The sequence below is a fragment of the Gallinula chloropus genome, assembly GCF_964237585.1.
Source record: "Gallinula chloropus genome assembly, chromosome: 1".
Lineage (NCBI taxonomy): Eukaryota > Metazoa > Chordata > Aves > Gruiformes > Rallidae > Gallinula > Gallinula chloropus.
In genome coordinates, this window is record NC_140085.1 from 265,729 (window position 1) to 284,648 (window position 18,920).

General features: G+C 66.1%; 1 protein-coding gene across 1 annotated transcript in view; it reads right to left on the minus strand.

Moving 5' to 3' along the window:
- Window positions 1-365: 365 nt before the first annotated feature.
- Window positions 366-18,920, minus strand: part of SBF1 (SET binding factor 1) — a gene marked incomplete at its 5' end in the record, with an annotated part of 59,966 nt that continues 41,411 nt past the window's right edge. The window contains 21 exons of the mRNA XM_084279214.1: window positions 366-2,265; window positions 2,385-2,516; window positions 2,604-2,691; window positions 2,902-3,113; window positions 3,301-3,411; window positions 3,605-3,838; window positions 5,134-5,264; window positions 5,345-5,471; window positions 5,591-5,776; window positions 5,878-5,979; window positions 7,271-7,447; window positions 7,534-7,718; window positions 8,272-8,349; window positions 8,670-8,762; window positions 10,766-10,903; window positions 12,191-12,387; window positions 12,497-12,704; window positions 14,035-14,174; window positions 15,446-15,523; window positions 16,420-16,595; window positions 17,891-18,018. Of these exons, the coding sequence (XP_084135340.1) occupies window positions 2,167-2,265; window positions 2,385-2,516; window positions 2,604-2,691; window positions 2,902-3,113; window positions 3,301-3,411; window positions 3,605-3,838; window positions 5,134-5,264; window positions 5,345-5,471; window positions 5,591-5,776; window positions 5,878-5,979; window positions 7,271-7,447; window positions 7,534-7,718; window positions 8,272-8,349; window positions 8,670-8,762; window positions 10,766-10,903; window positions 12,191-12,387; window positions 12,497-12,704; window positions 14,035-14,174; window positions 15,446-15,523; window positions 16,420-16,595; window positions 17,891-18,018 (3,020 nt within the window). The 3' untranslated portion in view covers window positions 366-2,166. The remainder of the gene's footprint in view (window positions 2,266-2,384; window positions 2,517-2,603; window positions 2,692-2,901; window positions 3,114-3,300; window positions 3,412-3,604; window positions 3,839-5,133; window positions 5,265-5,344; window positions 5,472-5,590; window positions 5,777-5,877; window positions 5,980-7,270; window positions 7,448-7,533; window positions 7,719-8,271; window positions 8,350-8,669; window positions 8,763-10,765; window positions 10,904-12,190; window positions 12,388-12,496; window positions 12,705-14,034; window positions 14,175-15,445; window positions 15,524-16,419; window positions 16,596-17,890; window positions 18,019-18,920) is intronic.

Here is an 18,920-nt window from a genome sequence, read left to right on the forward strand (position 1 = left end):
CCACACACACCCCCCCCCCCCCCCCCCCCCCACACACACACACACACACCCTCCCCCCCTTATTCCCACTGCAAGCGCTGGGCCAGGCAGGGACCGGCACCCCCAGCACCATCTGCCTGGGGCTCAGCCAGCCCCTGGGGAAGAGGAAGAAGAGGAAGACTCATCACCCTTGCTCACCATGAGCTGAGCATGGTGCCGACTCCCCTATCCCCAGTGCTGTGCCCATGTCTCCCACTGAAGCAAGGGACAGCTGAGACCCCTGTTCCCTGTGGCTCCCACAGCGCCATCCCAGTGCACCTGGGATGGCCGATACTGGGATTACTGGGATTACTGGTGCCAGAGAGGCAGGAGCAGAGGAGTCATATTAATTTTTTTATTAAATTCCGTTAGTTTCTCTTTATAGAATACCCTTTTCCTCTAGGCACAATACAATACAAGGACTCTGGCTGTTTGACACAATGTACAAGAAACTTCAATAATCTACAACTGCTCCAGGAAGCGGCCGAACCCCCAACGTGGGCAGTGAAACGGGGAGGGGGACACAGGGGGAGCTGTACAGAGGGTCCTGCACGGGGATAAAACGGGGTACGCCTTTAAAAACAAGACAGGTAGAAGAGGCTGAGCTGGGGAGGGGGCGGGAGGGTCGGGCCCCAACCAGCAGCGGGCTCCTGAGGGACCTCGTGCTGCCTCTTCAGGGTTCCCTTGGGTTTTGAGGGGGGGCAAACCCCCAGCCCCGTGTTCAGACCAGTGCAGGGGGTGGGTGAGGTGCTGGAGGGTGCGTTTCTGTACCGACATTCCCCGTCTGCACTGACACTGGAGGTGGCAGCAGGTGGTGGGACGTGCAGCTCCCCCCCGCCCTGCCCCAAACCTGCCCTGGCTGCCCTCAGCCCCCCGGCAGCACACAGGGACGGGGCTGGGGGCTCGGGGGGCAGCGCTGTGGGGTGTCCCCCCCAGGTGCTGCCCCCTTCTTCCTGCAGGAGGGCTGGGGGAGGGGGGAAAGGGGGTGACCTGTGCAAAGAGATGGGGTGACAGCGGCTGGCACCACTGTGCCCGTCCATGTCCCAGCCCCGGCAGCGCTGCCGGTGGTGACCCCCCTGCGGCCGGGCAGGACCCCCGTCCCGGGGCTGCGCTGGGACAGAGGGGACAGCGCCAGGGCAGCAAGGAGGTGGCAGCATTTGGCACCTCCCATGGGGAACGTGCCCCCTGTGACAGCGACCCTGACCCTGGTGGGACGGGGAGCCCGTGTCACAGCTGCCTGTGGGACCCGAGTGGCCACGGCCACGTCCCCTCCCGCAGCTCCAAGTGCCAACCCCCCCCCCAGCCAGCAACCAGCTCGTCTGTCCCGGTGTCCGTCTGGCGCAGCCGAGGCTCCGGGTGCCGCTGCCCGGGGGAGGATGGGCCCCACGCCTGGGTCAGGATGGGCCCCACGCTGGGGGCAGGATGGGCCCCACGCCTGGGTCAGGATGGGCCCCACGCTTGGGACAGGATGGGCCCCACGCTGGGGGCAGGATGGGCCCCACTCTGGGGGTAGGATGGGCCCCACGCTGGGAGCAGGATGGGCCCCACTCTGGGGGCAGGATGGGCCCCACGCTCGGGCCAGTCGCCTCCGCCAACACCCTGAGCTGCAGATCCCGGATCCAGCACGACGGGAGCGAAGGCCGGGGCGCGCGTGGGGCCGGAGGGCGCAGGGTGGGGGTCCCACCAGGGAGCTGGGGCAGGGCAGACGTGCAAGCCGCGGGGAGGGGGCTGGGAGGGGGCTGGCAGCTCCTGCATCCTCCTGCAGCAGGGGGTGGGCGGGGGGAGGCCGCCGACACCCCGTCTGCCACAGAGCGCTGGAGCGGGGCCACGCGGGGAGGACACGCAGTAATTACAGGCTCAGACAGGCCGGGGAGGACACGGGGGCAGCAGGAGGGTCTCCCGCCCCCCGCACACCCGGCCGCTTCAACGCGAAGGGCTCCTCCATACAGTCCTACCACAGTGTCACGAACCGACCCCGCCCCGCCGCCGGCCGGGGGGGTGCGTGGCCGAGGGCACCCCCCGGGCAGGTGGGGAGAAGGAGGGGCAGCTGCTCCGCTCCCTCAGCCCCGAGCCCGGGCGCTGCCTCTGCTCCACGAGCCGGGGCCCGGCGGACTCGGCGCCTGGAATGGCGGCTGCGCTGGGCCGGGCTCACGCGTCCGACAGGCAGCTCTGGATGCGGTCGATCCACTGCTGGGCCAACTGCACGTCCTGGGCGCAGAAATTGTAAACTCGTTTTGTCGTCTTCAGCTGTGGGGAGGAGACAGGGGGGGTGAGAGGGGCCGGGGGGGCAGCACCCTGTGAGCCAGCAGCACCCCCACGCCCCCAGCCTGGCGCTGCCGGCGCCGCTCGCCCGCTGCCGGACTCACGTCGAAGAAGGCTTTCTCATCCACGGTCTTGGGGGCCCCCATGGTGGGGGTTCCTGGGGTGATGGACTCCACCTCAGCCAGGTCGATGACCCCTTTGCACTCCGTGTCCATCCGGCTGTCGTAGTACCGCAGCTGCCGGGAGAGACCCGCGGGCGTCAGCGTGGGACGGAGGGGGCTGGGAGGACAGACACCCCCCTGCACCCCCCCAGCCCTCGGTACCTGGTGTTTGGTTTTATCCAGCACGAACCAGCGAGGCTTCCAGGGCTTCATGAAGGCGCCTTTCTTGTACAGAGACCCCTCGTAGGACCTGGGGAGGGGGCAGGCAGCGTGTCAGGGCCCAAAGCCGGCGGGGCAGAGGGCAGCTCAGCCTGGGGCATCCCAGCAGCAGCAGGACCAGAAGCCCTTGGGGGCTGCACTCTGCACAACCCACACACCTTCCCCCCTCCCTTGTGAGGGATCCCCCCTCTCCCAGCACCACCAGCAGCCCCCTCCCCAGCGCCCTGAGCCCTCCCCCTGCCTGTTCTCGCTCTCAGACATCTGGAACTGGCTGTAGAGGGTGCTGGTGCTCTTGCGGGCGCCCTGCTTGCCGCTGGACGGGGTGGAGGTGCTGCTGGTGTCGCTGTCCAGGCTGAGGTTGAGGGTGGAGCCCACCCCGCTCTCCTGCAGGTACACCCCCAGCGAGCGCCGGTGGTGGGACAGGCCCGACGACATCAGCAGGGAGCTGGGGGTCTGTGGGGAGCAGAGGGTCCGGCGTGAGGGGGAGGACGGCCCCACAGCCGTGGGGGGCCAAGCACCAGCACCCCTCGGCCCCAGGCTGCAGGAGCAAACACCTGCTTGGCTGGGGGTGTCCTTGGGGAAAGCCCCCCCCCATCCCAAACCCCTTCAGCCCCCCGCCCGCCCCAGCCCCCCGGCCTACCCGGCTGCCCTCCTGCCGCACTTCGGAGCGCTGGGAAGCTTTCACCTTGTCCCACGTGTCCTTCCAGCGCTCTGGGACCTGCCCCAGCTCCATCTCCAGGTTGTGCAGCTCCTGAGGGGGGTTCAGGCATCAGCCCAGGTGGGGACAAGACCCCCCCGCCATGCCCAACGTCTGTGTCCCACGGGACTCCCTGCGCTGCCCCAGCCCTGTCCCGCTGGGTGCCCCGGGCAGCATCCCAGCCCTGGGGATGCCATGGGGAGCCCAGGCTGGAGCCAGCCCCCGTCTGGGCCACCACCAGGCTCACCTCCAGCAGCTTGGAGATGGCGTCGGGCTCCAGGCGGCTGCGGTTGTCGTAGCAGGGCCAGATGATCTTGCGCTTGGTCTGGGGAGCGCTGGTGTCCTGCCGATCCGCCTCCTCCACCTGCTCCAGCTGCCCCTGCGCCAGCTCCCAGTCGTAGGAGGGACCCTCGGAGAGCGTCTCCTCCGTGTAGTAGTCCCACACCTTCAGGTTGGAAATGTTGCTGTACGGCTTCAGCACCTGTGGATGGGGCAGGGTTACACCGTGTGTGGGCAGCAGCACCCAGCAGGATCCAGCCCGGCCGGGTGGGAGGAGGGTCCTTTCCACAGAGTCATGGGATCCCAGACTGGGCTGGGCTGGGAGGGACCCCAAGGGTCCCAGAGCTCCAGCCCCCTGCCACAGGCAGGGACACCAACCTCCAGGCCTGGAGCTACACAAGGCTGCCCAGGGCCCCAGCCAACCTGGCCTTGGACACCCCCAGGGACGGGGCACCCACCCCCTCTCTGGGCAGCCCCTGCCAGCCCCTCACCACTCTCTCTGCACAGAACTTCCCCCCAGTCTCTCCTCTCCCCCTTCCCTCCTCCAGCTTCACTCCTCCCCCTTGTCCTGCCAGTCTCTGCCCTTGAACAAGCCCATTCCCCTCCTGTTCCTGGGGTCCCTTCAGGGACGGGGAGGCTGCAGTGAGGTCCCCCCACAGCCTTCTCTTCTCCAGGCTGACCCAGCCCAGCTCCCTCAGCCTCTCTCCATGGGGAGCTGCTCCAGCCCCTGAGCATCCCTGGGGCTCCTCTGACCCCTCTCCAATAGTCCCTTTGCCATGAGCCTTCCAGGGGTGATGCTGCCTGACCCAGGGGCGGCCAGGGCTGGGGAATGGCAGGAAAATCCCAGGATCCCCAGGTTGGAAAAGCCCTTTAAAGACCATCAAGTCCAACCGTCCCTGTCCTGTGCTGCCCCAGCTCCCTGAGCACCTCATCTCCCCTCTGGTCAACACCCCCAGGGCTGGGGACTCAGCCCCTCCCTGGGCAGCCTGTGCCACAGCCCCACAGCTCTGCCAGGGAAGAACTTTGCCCTCCCAGCTGAGCTGACCCTGCCCTGGGGCAGCTTAGTCCCCAAAAGAAAGGCACCAAGGCGATGCCTGGGCCCTGGATGGCAGAGCTGCTCCCAGCCCAGACCCACCCAGAGCTCCCAGCAGCACCCCCATTCCAGCAGAGCACCCCCCTTGTCCTGCCAACTGACCGACCAGGAGTTGCCACTTTCAGCCCCTGAGGATGTTTCCAGCTGGTGGGGGGGGGTGAGGACCCCAAACCCAGATGCCAACAGCTCCAGCCCAGGGCTGCCCCAGCCTCACCCCCAGCCCCCAACTCCTCCCCAGGGACACTGACTCTGCCCAGCCCCCCCAGGGTGGCCGACACCCTCCTCGGGGTCCCAGCACCACTCGGGTGGGCAAACACCGGGGTCCACCCGGGCAGGGGGCTGCTGGCTGGGCTCCCCCTGGGTGAGGAGACCCCACGGGAGCCCTGTCCAAGCCGAGCTCTCACCTCCCCATCCTCGGGGGCGTACATGTAGTTGAAGAAGACGGGGGCTTTCTTGTTCAGGCGCTCGATGTAATCCCAGATGGACTTGTAGACCTGCTGGCTCTTCCGTTCCCCCTTCTCCTCGTAGAGGAGCCCTGAGGAGAGGAGGGAAGGGGGGTTATTCAGGGCAGGGTGCTGGCTGCCACCCCCCACGGGCCCCACAGGCTGCCCGTACCCAGCTCGATGCGCTCGTAGTCGGAGTCCAGCAGGAAGGTCCGGAAGCGGTTGGAGATGTAGTGGTAGCTGAGGAACTTCAGGTAGTACTGGCTGAACTCGAACTCCATGGGGAACTGCAGGTGGATCTGCAAGGAGGGGCGAGTGTGAGACCCCCCCAGGGCCTCTACTCACCCCCCCACGGCACGAGGAGCCGGCCCTGGAGTTTGGGGAGCCCTGGAGCCGGGGTGCTGAGAGCTGAGCTGACCTGATGGACACAGTCCAGGAACTGGAGGAAGATGGGAGCGAAGCCGCTGCTCTGCCCGGCCAGGGTCTGGGCGCCGCGGTGGCTGAAGCGGTGCCCGAAGGACAACCACTCCTTCTCCACCAGCAGCCGGAACCCCTCCAGCGTCCGGTAGTAGGGGTCTGACAGCAGCTGCACCAGGGAGACCACCTGCAGGGACAGGGACAGGGGCAGGGGATGGGGACGGGGCTCGGGACGCCGCGGGACACGGCCGGGGCAGCCGGCGCCTCCGGCAGGCGCAGGGCTCCTACCTGGGTGGTGATGTCCCAGCCGTCCTCCAGGCTGACCAGCACCGAGGAGCCGGTGTCCAGCAGCTCCACCACCAGCACCGAGATCTGCAGGATCTTATGGATCTGCCGGGAGGAACTGGAGTTACTGGGCTGCGGGAAGCTCCTGCGCTGGCCGGGGCGCGAAGCCACCCCTTCTCCTGGCAGCCAAACTAAGCCGAGCCCAACGAAGGCAAGCCCAACAAAGCCAAGCCCAACAAAGCCAAGCCCAACAAAGCTGAGCCCAACGAAGGCAAGGCCAACAAAGCCAAGCCCAACAAAGCCAAGCCCAACAAAGCTGAGCCCAATGAAGGCAAGGCCAGTGAAGCTGAGCCCAACCAAGGCAAGACCAACAAAGCCAAGCCCAACAAAGCCAAGCCCAACAAAGCTGAGCCCAACGAAGGCAAGGCCAGTGAAGCTGAGCCCAACGAAGGCGAGCCCAACTAAGCTGAGCCCAACAAAGGTGAGTCCAATGAAGGCAAGCCCAATGAAGGTGAGCCCAACAAAGCTGAGTTCAACAAAGCCAAGCCCAACAAAGTTGAGCCAAATAAAGCTGAGCCCAACAAAGCCAAGCCCAATGAGGCTGAGCCAAACAAAGCTGAGCCCAATGAAGGTGAGCACAACAAAGCCGAACCAATGAAGGTGAGCCAAACGAATCCAAGCCCAACGAAACTAAGCCCAACAATGCCAAGCCCAACAAAGGTGAGCCCAGAAAGACAAGCCCAACAAAGCCAAGCCCAATGAAGCCAAGCCCAGCAAAGCCGAGCCCTGTGAAGGCAAGCCCAAGGGAGGCGAGCCCAACAAAGCCAAGCCCAGGGATTGCCCAGGGCCATGACATGTGAATCCCGGGTCCCAACATCCCCAGAGCAGCAAAGCTGCCGGGGCAGAACCGCCCCACCACAAGCAGAGCCGTGGGTCCTGAGCAGAGCTGTGGGTCCTGAGCAGAGCTGTGGGTCCTGAGCGGAGCTGTGGGTCCTGAGCAGAGCTGTGGGTCCTGAGCGGACCCATGGGTCCCTCACCCCCTCCCACAGCCAGAGCATCCAGTCCCACACCAGTTCCCCCATTCCAAGCCCTTCGGTGTGCTTGGCCATCCCTCAGATCCCACCCAGCTCCCCCAGCTGGTGCCAGCGCCGGGCATGGGCGGCTCTCACGCACCCCCAGAGCCCCCCAGCAGCGCTGGGCCCTGTTACCCTCCATCCTCCCACCAACCCTGCTCCCCACACACGCCCCCACTCCGCACCCCAGCGAGGGGGCAGGCAGAACCCCCCTCCTGCTCTGCCAGGAGTATCAGCACGCTGCCTTGTGCAACAGCCAACAGCAAAGACCCCCCAGGGCGGGGTTGGACCATGATCCCTCGGAGCTTGGGGTGACAACAGACCTGGGACAGCCACTCAGACTCCTCCAGGGACCGCAAGTAGGTGACGCTGTAGTCGGTGGCGAGGCAGCCGGGCACACAGGCCTTCATCAGCTTCTTGAAGCTGGCCTTCACCTGCCTCACATCGAACACCTCGATGGGAACCACCTCCCAGTGCTGCAGCGGGTCCGGCTTCACCCCCTGCGGAGGAAGGATCAGCGCCCGTCCCAAAACCACCCCAACGGGGACCCCACGGTGTGTGACCCCCTGCCCGGGGCCGGGGTTACCTTCAGCTGCGACTTGTCGCCGATGATGTAGAGGGAGGCGCGGTGCTGGCGCAGGAAGCTGGCCTCGGAGGGCGCGCCGTTGTGCTGGGCACCCAGCAGGTCCTTCCCAGCCAGCCGAGAGCCGATCTCCACGTTGAGGCCGTAGCTGCTCATGCGCCCGCTGGCTCGGATGCTGCCCCACTTGCCTGCGCGACGGGAGGAGCTCAGGATGGGTGGGGGTCCCTGGATGGCCGGTGGGGCTGCACCCCCGGCACCCACCGCCACGGTGGGGGGGACGAGCTGCTCGCCATGGAGGTGGAGCAGCCACCCCCCCCCCCCAGCCCGGCGCCCCGGGGAGCGCATGCTGGGAACCCAGGTTTGCTTTCGCTCCTCCTCCTTGCTGGGTGCTCAACGAATTCCTGTCCCCCCAAAACCAGCGCCAGCGGCTCTGCGCCCCGTCACCGGCACAGCTGCACCGCGCTGCCACCCCAGCCCTGCACCTGCACCCCCAGCACCCTCTCCCAGCCCCCACCACCCAAGCACCAGCGGATGCGCAAGGAGCCCAAAGCAAACCTGAGAGGAGCCGGGGACGGGCCCGGTACTTACCCGGGGTGTGACACGCTGTGCGGAGGCGTTAGCGGGCCGAGGTGGGTGTTACTGGGGCATTAGTGGTGTGAAGGGAGGGAGAGTGTGTGTGGGGGGGTGAGTGGTGGGGTTAGCGCCCGGGTGTCGGTTATTGGGTGGCCGGCAGTACCGTACCTCGGGGCGAATCGCGGCCCTTCGCCGACGCGCACTTGGGGGTGGACAGAGTGATGACCCTAGCTCTGTGAGCCAGCCCTGAGAGCACAGGATGAAAGCAGCCTCAGCATGGGGACCAGGGTGATGTGGGACCCCCCCAGCTCGGCTGGGCGGGCGGGCAGACGGACAGACAGACCCCAGGCACCGTCCGGGAATCGGCACCCGGGCGCCGTGTGGATGGAGCAATGAGCGGGGTGATGGAGATGGAGCCGGGGTGCTGCAGCAGGTCCCTCCCACCCCATCCCTGCCCCACGGCAGAGAGCTGGGGGTGGGGGGAGCAAAGGGGATGTGACTACTCTACCACGGGCCGGGGGGCCGCTGCGGGGCCCCCCAGGCAGCGCCCACTCACACGTCCTCACCTCCGCGGCTAATAGTACCGGGCCCATCGTCCTTCCCTCCCATCACCTGCTTCATGAGCGATCCCAGCTTAGGCTGCCTCTTGTCGCAGAGATCTGTAGCACCAACAGAACGTCAGCTCTGGGCCTGGCCATGCTGCTCCTTGGGGAGGGGGGTGATACCCCCCACCACCACCTCTGCCTACCCACAGCTGCTGGGGGAGTGGGGAAGGGGCTGGGGAGAGCAAGTGGCAGCGAGCAGGACCGCCTGGTGCCCGGCCCGGAGCCCGGCACGCTGGGAACACCTTCCAGCTGGAGCCAGAGGGAAAAGGCTCCTGGTGCAGCAGCACTGGGGGTTCAACCCTCCTGCAGCTCTGCCCCCACATGTAAGGGGGCCAGCTTCGCACCAGGTGGGGGGTCACCTCCTCTGCCAACCCTGACACCCCTCCTTTGGCTGCAGCTCCGGGCACCTTGCCCCTCAGAGGGGTTTTGGGCAGGTCCTCTTCTCCCCGGGGTGTGGGGAGCCCTGAGCTGGGCTCCCCCAGGGTCCCCCTGGCCCCCCAACACCTCTGTGGCATGGTGGGGGGAATGGCTGCACAGAGGGGGACAGGCCGGGGAGAAGGACAGGGGGTGAAGGGCATGGGATGAAGGATGGGATGAAGGGCAGGGGATGAAGGGCAGGGGATGAGGAGCAGGGGATGAAGGGCAGGGGATGAAGGGCAGGATGAGGGACAGGGCATGAAGGGCAGGATGAAGGATGGGATGAAGGGCAGGGGATGAGGAGCAGGGGACGAAGGGCAGGGGATGAAGGGCAGGATGAGGGACAGGGCATGAAGGGCAGGATGAAGGATGGGATGAAGGATGGGATGAAGGACAGGGGATGAAGGGCAGGGGATGAAGGGCAGTGGATGAAGGACAGGGGATGAAGGGCAGGGGATGAAGGATGGGATGAAGGGCAGGGGATGAAGGGCAGGATGAAGGACAGGGGATGAAGGATGGGATGAAGGGCAGGGGATGAAGGGCAGGATGAAGAGCAGCAGATGAAGGATGGGATGAAGGATAGGGGATGAAGGGCAGGATGAGGGGCAGGATGAAGGACAGGGGATGAAGAACAGGGGATGAAGGGCGGGGGATGAAGGGCAGGATGAAGGGCAGGGGATGAAGGGCAGGGGATGAAGGGCAGGATGAAGGACGGGATGAAGGACAGGGGATGAAGGACGGGGGATGAAGGGCAGGATGAAGAGCAGCAGATGAAGGATGGGATGAAGGATGGGATGAAGGATAGGGGATGAAGGGCAGGATGAGGGGCAGGATGAAGGACAGGGGATGAAGAACAGGGGATGAAGGGCGGGGGATGAAGGGCAGGATGAAGGGCAGGGGATGAAGGGCAGGGGATGAAGGGCAGGATGAAGGACGGGATGAAGGACAGGGGATGAACGACGGGGGATGAAGGGCAGGGGATGAAGGGCAGGGGATGAAGGGCAGGGGATGAAGGGCAGGGGATGAAGGGCAGGATGAAGGGCAGGGGATGAAGGGCAGGATGAAGGATGGGATGAAGGACAGGGGATGAAGGGCGGGATGAAGGGCAGGATGAAGGGCAGGGGATGAAGGGCAGGGGATGAAGGGCAGGATGAAGGGCAGGGGATGAAGGGCGGGATGAAGAGCAGCGGATGAAGAGCAGCAGATGAAGGGCAGCACAGCAGCGGTGGCGGCCCTGCCCAGCAGCAGAGCGCGATGGCAGCCGGCACTTACCGAGGCTCCCTGCAGCAGCGACCCCGCGCCGCAGCCCATCCCGCTGGGGCCAGGCAGCGCCGAGACCTCAGCTGGCGGGCTCCGTTCCCCACCTGGATTCAGGCTGGGGCTCCCAGTGCTCCCAGTTCCAGGGCCACTGGGTTTCCCACAATCCATGTGTGTCCCACCCCACTCCGCCAGTCCCCAGCCACAGAGGCTCAGCTGGATCTGGGAGCTCTGGCAAGCGCGCCGGGGCGGCTCTGCCATCTCCTCTGACGTGGTGACCAGGGCCAGCAGCTCCTCTGCTTGTCCAGGCTCTGGGACGACCCCCCCACAACCCAACCCCCCCCAGCCCAGGTCCCCAACAGGGCCCTGCCCGAGCTCCTCACCTGAGCTGCTCATGTGGGCGGAGGTGAAGCCGCTGAGCGTGTTGCGCCCGCCGGTGTCGGCGTAGTGCGGCATGGAGTTGATCACGGCCTGGAGGTACTTCTCCTGCTCCAGGCTGGTGGAGTCCGTCTGCGAGGGGCCTGGCAGGGGACAGCCACCAGTGTCACCGCTGCGACACCGCAGCCGAGCCGGGCACGGGCACAGGGACCACGCAGGGACGGGGATGGAGGGGATGGGCACGGCACGGGGACGGGGTCAGCACAGGGATGGGGACGGCACGGGGATGGAGGGGATGGGCATGGGGACAGCACGGGGATGGGGACGGCACAGGGGTGGAGGGGATGGGCATGGGGACAGCATGGGGATGGAGGGGACAGGGACAGAGGGGACGGGAACAGGGATGGCATGGGCACAGGGATGGAGGGGACAGGCACAGGCATGGGGACGGCACGGGCACGGGAATGGAGGGGACAGGGATGGAGGGGATGGGGACAGAGGGAATGGGCATGGGGGAGCATGGGGATGGGGATGGAGGGGATGGGGACGGAGGGGACAGGCATGGGGATGGCAAGGGCACAGCGATGGAGGGCAGGGGACAGGGACGGCACAGGGATAGGGATGGCACGGGGACGGAGGGGACAGGCACAGGCATGGGGATGGCACGGGCACGGGGACAGAGGGGACGGGAATGGAGGGGATAGGGATGGAGGGGACAGGGATGAAGGGGACGGGCATGGGGACGGCATGGGCATGGGGATGGAGGGGATGGGGAATGAGGGGATGGGAATGCAGGGGATGGGCACAGGGACGGCACAGGGACGGGGATGGAAGGGATGGGGATGGAGGGGATGGGAATGGAGGGGAAGGGCATGGGTATGGCATGGGCATGGGGATGGGGACGGAGGGGACAGGCACAGGGATGGTATGGCGATGGCATGGGGACGGGGACAGCATGGGGACAGAGGGGAGAGGGATGGAGGGAACGGGGATGGAGGGGATGGGGATGGAGGGGATGGGGACAGAGGCGACGGGGATGGAGGGGATGGGGATGGAGGATATGGGGACAGAGGGGACAGGGATGGAGGGGACAGGGATGGAGGGGATGGGGACAGAGGGGACAGGGATGGAGGGGATGGGGATGGAGGATACAGGGACAGAGGGGACAGGGGTGGAGGGGACGGGGATGGAGGGGATGGGGACGGAGGGGATGGGGATAGGAGGGGACGGGGATGGAGGGGATGGGGACGGAGGGGACGGGGATAGGAGGGGACGGGGATGGAGGGGATGGGGATGGAGGGGACAGGGATGGAGTGGATGGGGATGGAGGGGATGGGGATGGAGGGGACAGGGATGGAGGGGATGGGGATGGAGGGGATGGGGACGGAGGTGATAGGGACAGAGGGGACGGGGATGGAGGGGACAGTCACCTGCGGCGGGGGCGTTCTGGGACTTGAAGAGGCCGACCACCCCCTTGCCGTGCAGCCCCCCGGAGCGCAGCAGCACGGCCTTGGTGCGGGAGTTCCTCCAGCACACCACGGGGAAGCGGTTCTGCCGGTAGCAGCGCGAGATGCGCTGGATCGTGTTGTCCTGGATGCTCTGCGGCACGATGAGCAGCCCGGGGTAGCTGCGGGGCACAGGGAGCCTCAGCAACGCTCAGCACGAGTCCCCCCAAACTGAGCCAGCACCCTCCCACACTGTCCTGCCCTCCCCTGGGGCCCCCCAGGGCAGCTCACCTCCGGCATATGGCGTACATGCGGTTGACGGTGGAGATGCGGAAGGGCTCGTTCTTGGAGCGCGTGAGGCTGCTGCTGAGGGTGCCCAGCCCCAGGCGCTGGTAGTCGCGGCAGCAGGCGCGTTCCACCAGGTGGTTGATGGTCATCTTGTCCGAGGGTTTGATGGCGGTGGAGGGGGTCAAAGTGCTTCTGTCCATCTCTTCAGACACTGCGGGGATCAGGGGGAGCAGGGGGTCTGGCCTCGGCGCTGACACGGCGTCCTGTGAGGCTGGGGGTCCCTCCTACCCCCCCGCTGCCACCCGAAAGGGGAGAGCTTGGCCAGCCCAAGGGCTGAGAGCTGCCCTGAGCCCCCTGGGGCGGGCAGAGCTGCCGGGCCGTGCCGCAGCGGGCACACCCGCTCCTGTTCCGCACCACACGGGCTCCTCAGGAACCGGTTCCCAGCGGATCCAGAGTGGCAGCTTGTTCCCCTCCCTCAGAGCAGCAGCCCTTCCCCTCCCTCAGACAGGCAGCCCTTCCCCTCCCTCAGAGCAGCAGCCCTTCCCCTCCCTTAGATCAGCAGCCCTTCCCCTCCCTTAGAGCAGCAGCCCTTCCCCTCCCTCAGAGCAGCAGCCCTTCCCCTCCCTGAGAGCAGCAGCTGGTTCTCCAGGGTTGTTACACTTGGGATGTTCCCCTCAGGCCTGACCCTGCTGCACCGGTCTGAGCTGAGGAGCCCTGAGGGAGAGGGGCTGGTGCTCTGCTGCCAGTGAGAGCCACTGCCTTGGGGTGCTGGTGGTCCAGACCCCTCATCACCCCTATCCCAGCCCCTCCTGGCTGCTCCCAGCCTTATCATAGAATCACAGGGTGGGAAGGGCCCCCCAGAGCCCATGGGGTCCCACCCCCTGCCCAAGCAGGGTCCCTAGGACAGGGGCTGGGATCTCTCCAGACAAGGAGACTCCACACCCCCTGGGCAGCCTGTCCCAGGGCTCCCTCACCCTCACTGGGAAGAAGTTCTTCCCCACATTGGGGGGAACTCCCTGGGCTCCAGCTTGAGCCCATCGCCCCTTGTCCTGTCCCCACAGACACTGAGCAGAGGCTGCCCATGGCCCCTGGGTCCCACCCTTCAGCTCTTGACACCCAGTGATCAGATCCCCTCTCAGGCTCTTCTCTGCAGGCTGAACAGCCCCAGCTCCCTCAGCCTTTCCTCCCAGGGGAGATGCTCCAGCCCCTTCAGCATCCCTGTCCCTCCTCTGGACTCTCTCCAGGAGATCCCTGGCTGGTTGATCCCAGGGAGCCCAGACCTGGACACAACACTCCAGTGGGGCCTGAGCAGGGCAGAGCAGAGGGGGAGGATCCCCTCCTGTCACCTGCTGCCCACACTCCTCCTGATGCCCCCAGGATCCCCTTGGCTCTCTCAGCCCCAGGGCACACTGCTGGCTCATGGCCACCCTGTCACCCACCAGCACCCCCAGGTCCTTCTCCTCAGGGCTCCTCTCCAGCAGGTCTGATGCTCCCACTCCAGCACCCACCCATCTCCCCACAGCTCCCAGGCTGCTCCCCACCTGAGATCTCGTCCTCGTTGTCCTCCAGGAAGTGCTGGCTGCCCCGCTGCTCCCAGCTGGGGGGGGTGTATTTCTTCCGCGTCACGTACTGGCGGCCGATGGTTTTCTTGGCGTTCTTCACCAGGTTTTTGGAGAGGGTCCTGGAACCAGACAGGAGGCTGATGGGCGCTGCCACCACCTCTGGGTGCCACAGGTGTGACCACAGCCCAGCGCAGCCCCTGACGTGTTAAGAGACCCCAACCCCCAGTGACACCGAGAGCGAAGCAGAGGCAGGAGCATCCCTCGCCACCAGCCCAAGTCACTGTCACCAGGAGGGGAGACGTCACCTCCCTGGCAGGGAGGAGCCGGGTGCCTGGCTGTTGGAGGGCACTGAGGCAGAGCCTGCTGCTCTGAGGGTCCTGGGGGGCTGGGGGAGCTGGATGGGGCTCAGAAGGCGCCACAGCCACCCACCCTGAGGGGACACCAGCCTTGTCCCCAGCTCTAATGCCATCGCCTCCACACTGGAGCTGCCACGGGCTGGGACCCAGCTCAGACCCAGAGGAGGTGGGCAGGGGAGCTGCTGGGTTCCCCCCTGCTTCACAGAGCAAAACAAGGCACCTCCCAGTCCCACCTCAGCCCCCACTTCCCAAACTGGGCTGTGGGCAGGGTGGGGATGCCACCGGCGCGGCCACGCACCAGGCAGAGGGGTGACAGCGTGGTGACAGCAGAGCCCAAAGCCCAGGGGGGTCAGGCTGGGCAGGACGGGGCTCCAGAAGGTGGGAGACCCCCAAAAGTGGGGGCGACCTCGTGCTCGTCACCATCCAGCGAGCGCTGGGCTCAAAGGGGAGCAGCACAGAGAGGGGGGGGATCTGTCATTGGGGAAGGGGCCGTGGCCAGCCTGGGGTGGCAGCTACACTCAGGCAGGGAGTTTGGGAAGGGGGGAGCTGAGGTGGGAGCTGGGGGTGCCTTGTTTAGCTCTGTGAAGCAGGGGGGAACCCAGCAGCTCCCTGTGTTCACCCCGGGAGGGAAAGCCCTGGGATGGAGGGAGAACACTGACCCAGACCCCCCCAGAACACTCTGGGGGGCAGGGGGGGCTTCCTAACCAGAGGAACAAGATGGGGGGCACTGGAAGAGGATGTGGAGGGAGGTGACAACGCTCAGAGAGACTTCTGCAGCCGTGCCCAGGCCAGGACCTGGACCCAGGGGGGCTGTGGAGGGGCCACAGAGCACCAGGACGCCTGACCAGCACCACAGCACTGGGATGGGGAGAGTGCACCCCAAAAACCTGACCCTCAGACCCGAAGAGGGCGATTCCCAGAGCCAGCAGCCCCGTCCCAGGACACATGCAGAGCAGGTGAGAAGGAACCCGGAGCAGTGAGGCTGCAGCCTGAGCACAGGCCACCTGCAAGCACCCAGGGCGATGGCATCTTACGTGGTGGAGTGGCCAAGGTGCCCGAGGGACAGGACCCCCCCTGTCAGGCCCTGGAGCATATCGGTCACCTGCTGGGAGCTGAGTCACAAACACAGGCGCTTAGAGCCCAGGGGACACCCAGCACCACGGGCGGCAGCACCCGGACCCCCAGCACCGCTCAGCCCCGACACCGGGCGCGGGCGCAGGGCGGGGCCGCGGCTCAGCACCACGCAGGAGGCTCCGTCACCGCTGCCCCGCGGCGCTGCCCCGGCTCTGCAGCGAAGCCACCGCCTTGGGAAAGGCCACCCAAGCAACAGCCCCGTGGCCCCAAGTCCCTGCACGGGGCTGGGGGACTGTGGGCACGCGGCACGTCCCCTCCCAAGGGTCCTGCACCGGGAGAGGTCTGAGAGAGGCGGGATCTGTGATCACAGGATCCCAGAATCCCAGACTGGGCTGGGCTGGGAGGGACCCCAAGGGTCCCAGAGCTCCAACCCCCTGCCACAGGCAGGGACACCAACCTCCAGGCCTGGAGCTACACAAGGGTGCCCAGGGCCCCAGCCAACCTGGCCTTGGACACCCCCAGGGACGGGGCACCCACCCCCTCTCTGGGCAGCCCCTTCCAGCCCCTCACCACTCTCTCTGCAAAGAACTTCCCCCCAGTCTCTCCTCTCCCCCTTCCCTCCTCCAGCTTCACTCCAGCCCCTTGTCCTGCCAGTCTCTGCCCTTGAACAAGCCCATTCCCCTCCTGTTCCTGGGGTCCCTTCAGGGACGGGGAGGCTGCAGTGAGGTCCCCCCACAGCCTTCTCTTCTCCAGGCTGACCCAGCCCAGCTCCCTCAGCCTCTCTCCATGGGGAGCTGCTCCAGCCCCCACCCCAAGCTCCAGCTCAGCACCCGATTCCCAGCTCAGCTGCTCTCTGCTGGGGAGCAAAGGAGGGAGAGGAGCTCCCAGGAGGGTGGGGGGCACCCCACATGCTGTCTGCCCCACGGCAGGGTACCTGAGGGAGGGGTTCTTCTCCTTGGCCTTGGGCTGCATGGCTTGCTTGGGGGACTGGCCCACGGTGAAGGCGAAGGTGCCGCGCACGTGCTGGGGGTAGCGCAGCTTGTGCAGGTGCTTCCGGAACACCTCTGCGCTGTCCGAAGCCACCTCCTCGTCGAAGGCGATCCTCAGCAGCTGCAGGGACACCGCGGGGTCAGGAGCTGCCCTGGCCTGGGAGGGGAGCCAGGCCGGGAGAGCTGGGCTGGGTCAGCCTGGGGAGAGGGAGAGGGAGGGGGAGGGGGAGAGGGAGAGGGAGGGGGAGAGGGAGAGGGAGAGGGAGAGGGAGAGGGAGAGGGAGAGGGAGAGGGAGAGGGAGAGGGAGAGGGAGAGGGAGAGGGAGAGGGAGAGGGAGAGGGAGAGGGAGAGGGAGAGGGAGAGGGAGAGGGAGGGGGAGAGGGAGAGGGAGAGGGAGAGGGAGGGGGAGAGGGAGAGGGAGAGGGAGGGGGAGGGGGAGAGGGAGAGGGAGAGGGAGAGGGAGGGGGAGAGGGAGAGGGAGAGGGAGGGGGAGAGGGAGAGGGAGGGGAGAGGGAGAGGGAGGGGAGAGGGAGGGGAGAGGGAGAGGGAGGGGAGAGGAGAGGAGGGGAAGGGAGAGGAGGGGAGGGGAGGAGAGGGAGAAGGGGAAGGGGAAGGGGAAGGGGAAGGGGAAGGGGAAGGGGAAGGGGAAGGGGAAGGGGAAGGGGAAGGGGAAGGGGAAGGGGAAGGGGAAGGGGAAGGAGAAGGAGAAGGAGAAGGAGAAGGAGAAGGAGAAGGAGAAGGAGAAGGAGAAGGAGAAGGAGAAGGAGAAGGAGAAGGAGAAGGAGAAGGAGAAGGAGAAGGAGAAGGAGAAGGAGAAGGAGAAGGAGAAGGAGAAGGAGAAGGAGAAGGAGAAGGAGAAGGAGAAGGAGAAGGAGAAGGAGAAGGAGAAGAAGGAGAGGAGGCTGCTTCTGAGGAGAGCCCCGAGCCCCTTCCCGGCCCTCGAGGGGCTCCAGGAGAGCTGGAGAGGGGCTGGTGCCCAGGGCAGGGAGGGCCAGGCCCAGGGGAACGGCCTCCAGCTGCAGGAGGGGGATGGAGAGGGGCTGGGGGGCAGGAACCCTTCCTGGGGAGGGGGGAGGCCCTGGCACAGGGTGCCCAGAGGAGCTGGGGCTGCCCCGGGACCCCTGGCAGGGCTCAGGGCCGGGTTGGGTGGGGCTGGGGGCACCCTGGGCTGGGGGGGGTGTCCCTGCTCATGGCAGGGTGGCACTGGGGGGGCTCTGGGGTCCTTCCCACCCACACTGGCTGGGGGTTGTGTGGACCACAGTCCCTCTGCAGGGGGTCTCTGGCCCCATCCCCTCAGGTGCCATCGGAGGCTGCAGAGGCACCGAGTGCCCCATCCCAAGGGAAGGTCCAGCCGTGGCCAAGCACCCGCCGTGCCCCTCGGGGAGCCCAGGAGCACCCGCAGCCCCGGGTCGCACCTGGAATGTGCAGGAGCGGAGCTGCAGCCCCTCCGGCGTCAGCTGCTCCCCCTGCGGCTGGTTCGTGAACTTCTTCTCTTTGGTCAGCGAGGCGATGGGGAAGGACCGGATCACCACCTGCTCCCCCACTGCGCACAACCACCCACACGTTAGGCACAGCCCGACAAGCATCCCCACACTGCATCCCAACACTGCATCCCAACACTGCATCCCAACACTGCATCCCAACACCACATCCCAACACTGCATCCCAACACCACATCCCAACACCGCATCCCCACACCACATCCCAACACTGCATCCCAACACCACATCCCCACACCACATCCCAACACTGCATCCCAACACCACATCCCAACACCGCATCCCAACACCGCATCCCCACACCACATCCCAACACCACATCCCAACACCACATCCCAACACTGCATCCCAACACCACATCCCAACACCGCATCCCCACACCACATCCCAACACTGCATCCCAACACCACATCCCAACACCGCATCCCCACACCACATTCCAACACTGCATCCCAACACCACATCCCAACACCGCATCCCCACACCACATTCCAACACCACATCCCAACACCACATCCCAACACTGCATCCCCACACCACATTCCAACACCACATCCCAACACCACATCCCCACACCACATCCCCACACCACATCCCCACACCACATCCCCACACCACATCCCCACACCACATCCCAACACTGCATCCCAACACTGCATCCCCACACCACATCCCAACACCGCATCCCGACACCGCATCCCAACACCACATCCCCACACCACATCCCAACACCGCATCCCCACACTGCATCCCAACACCGCATCCCCACACCACATCCCGACACCACATCCCAACACCGCATCCCCACACCACATCCCAACACCGCATCCCAACACCGCATCCCAACACCACATCCCAACACCGCATCCCAACACTGCATCCCCACACCACATCCCCACAACGCATCCCAACACTGCATCCCAACACTGCATCCCCACACCACATC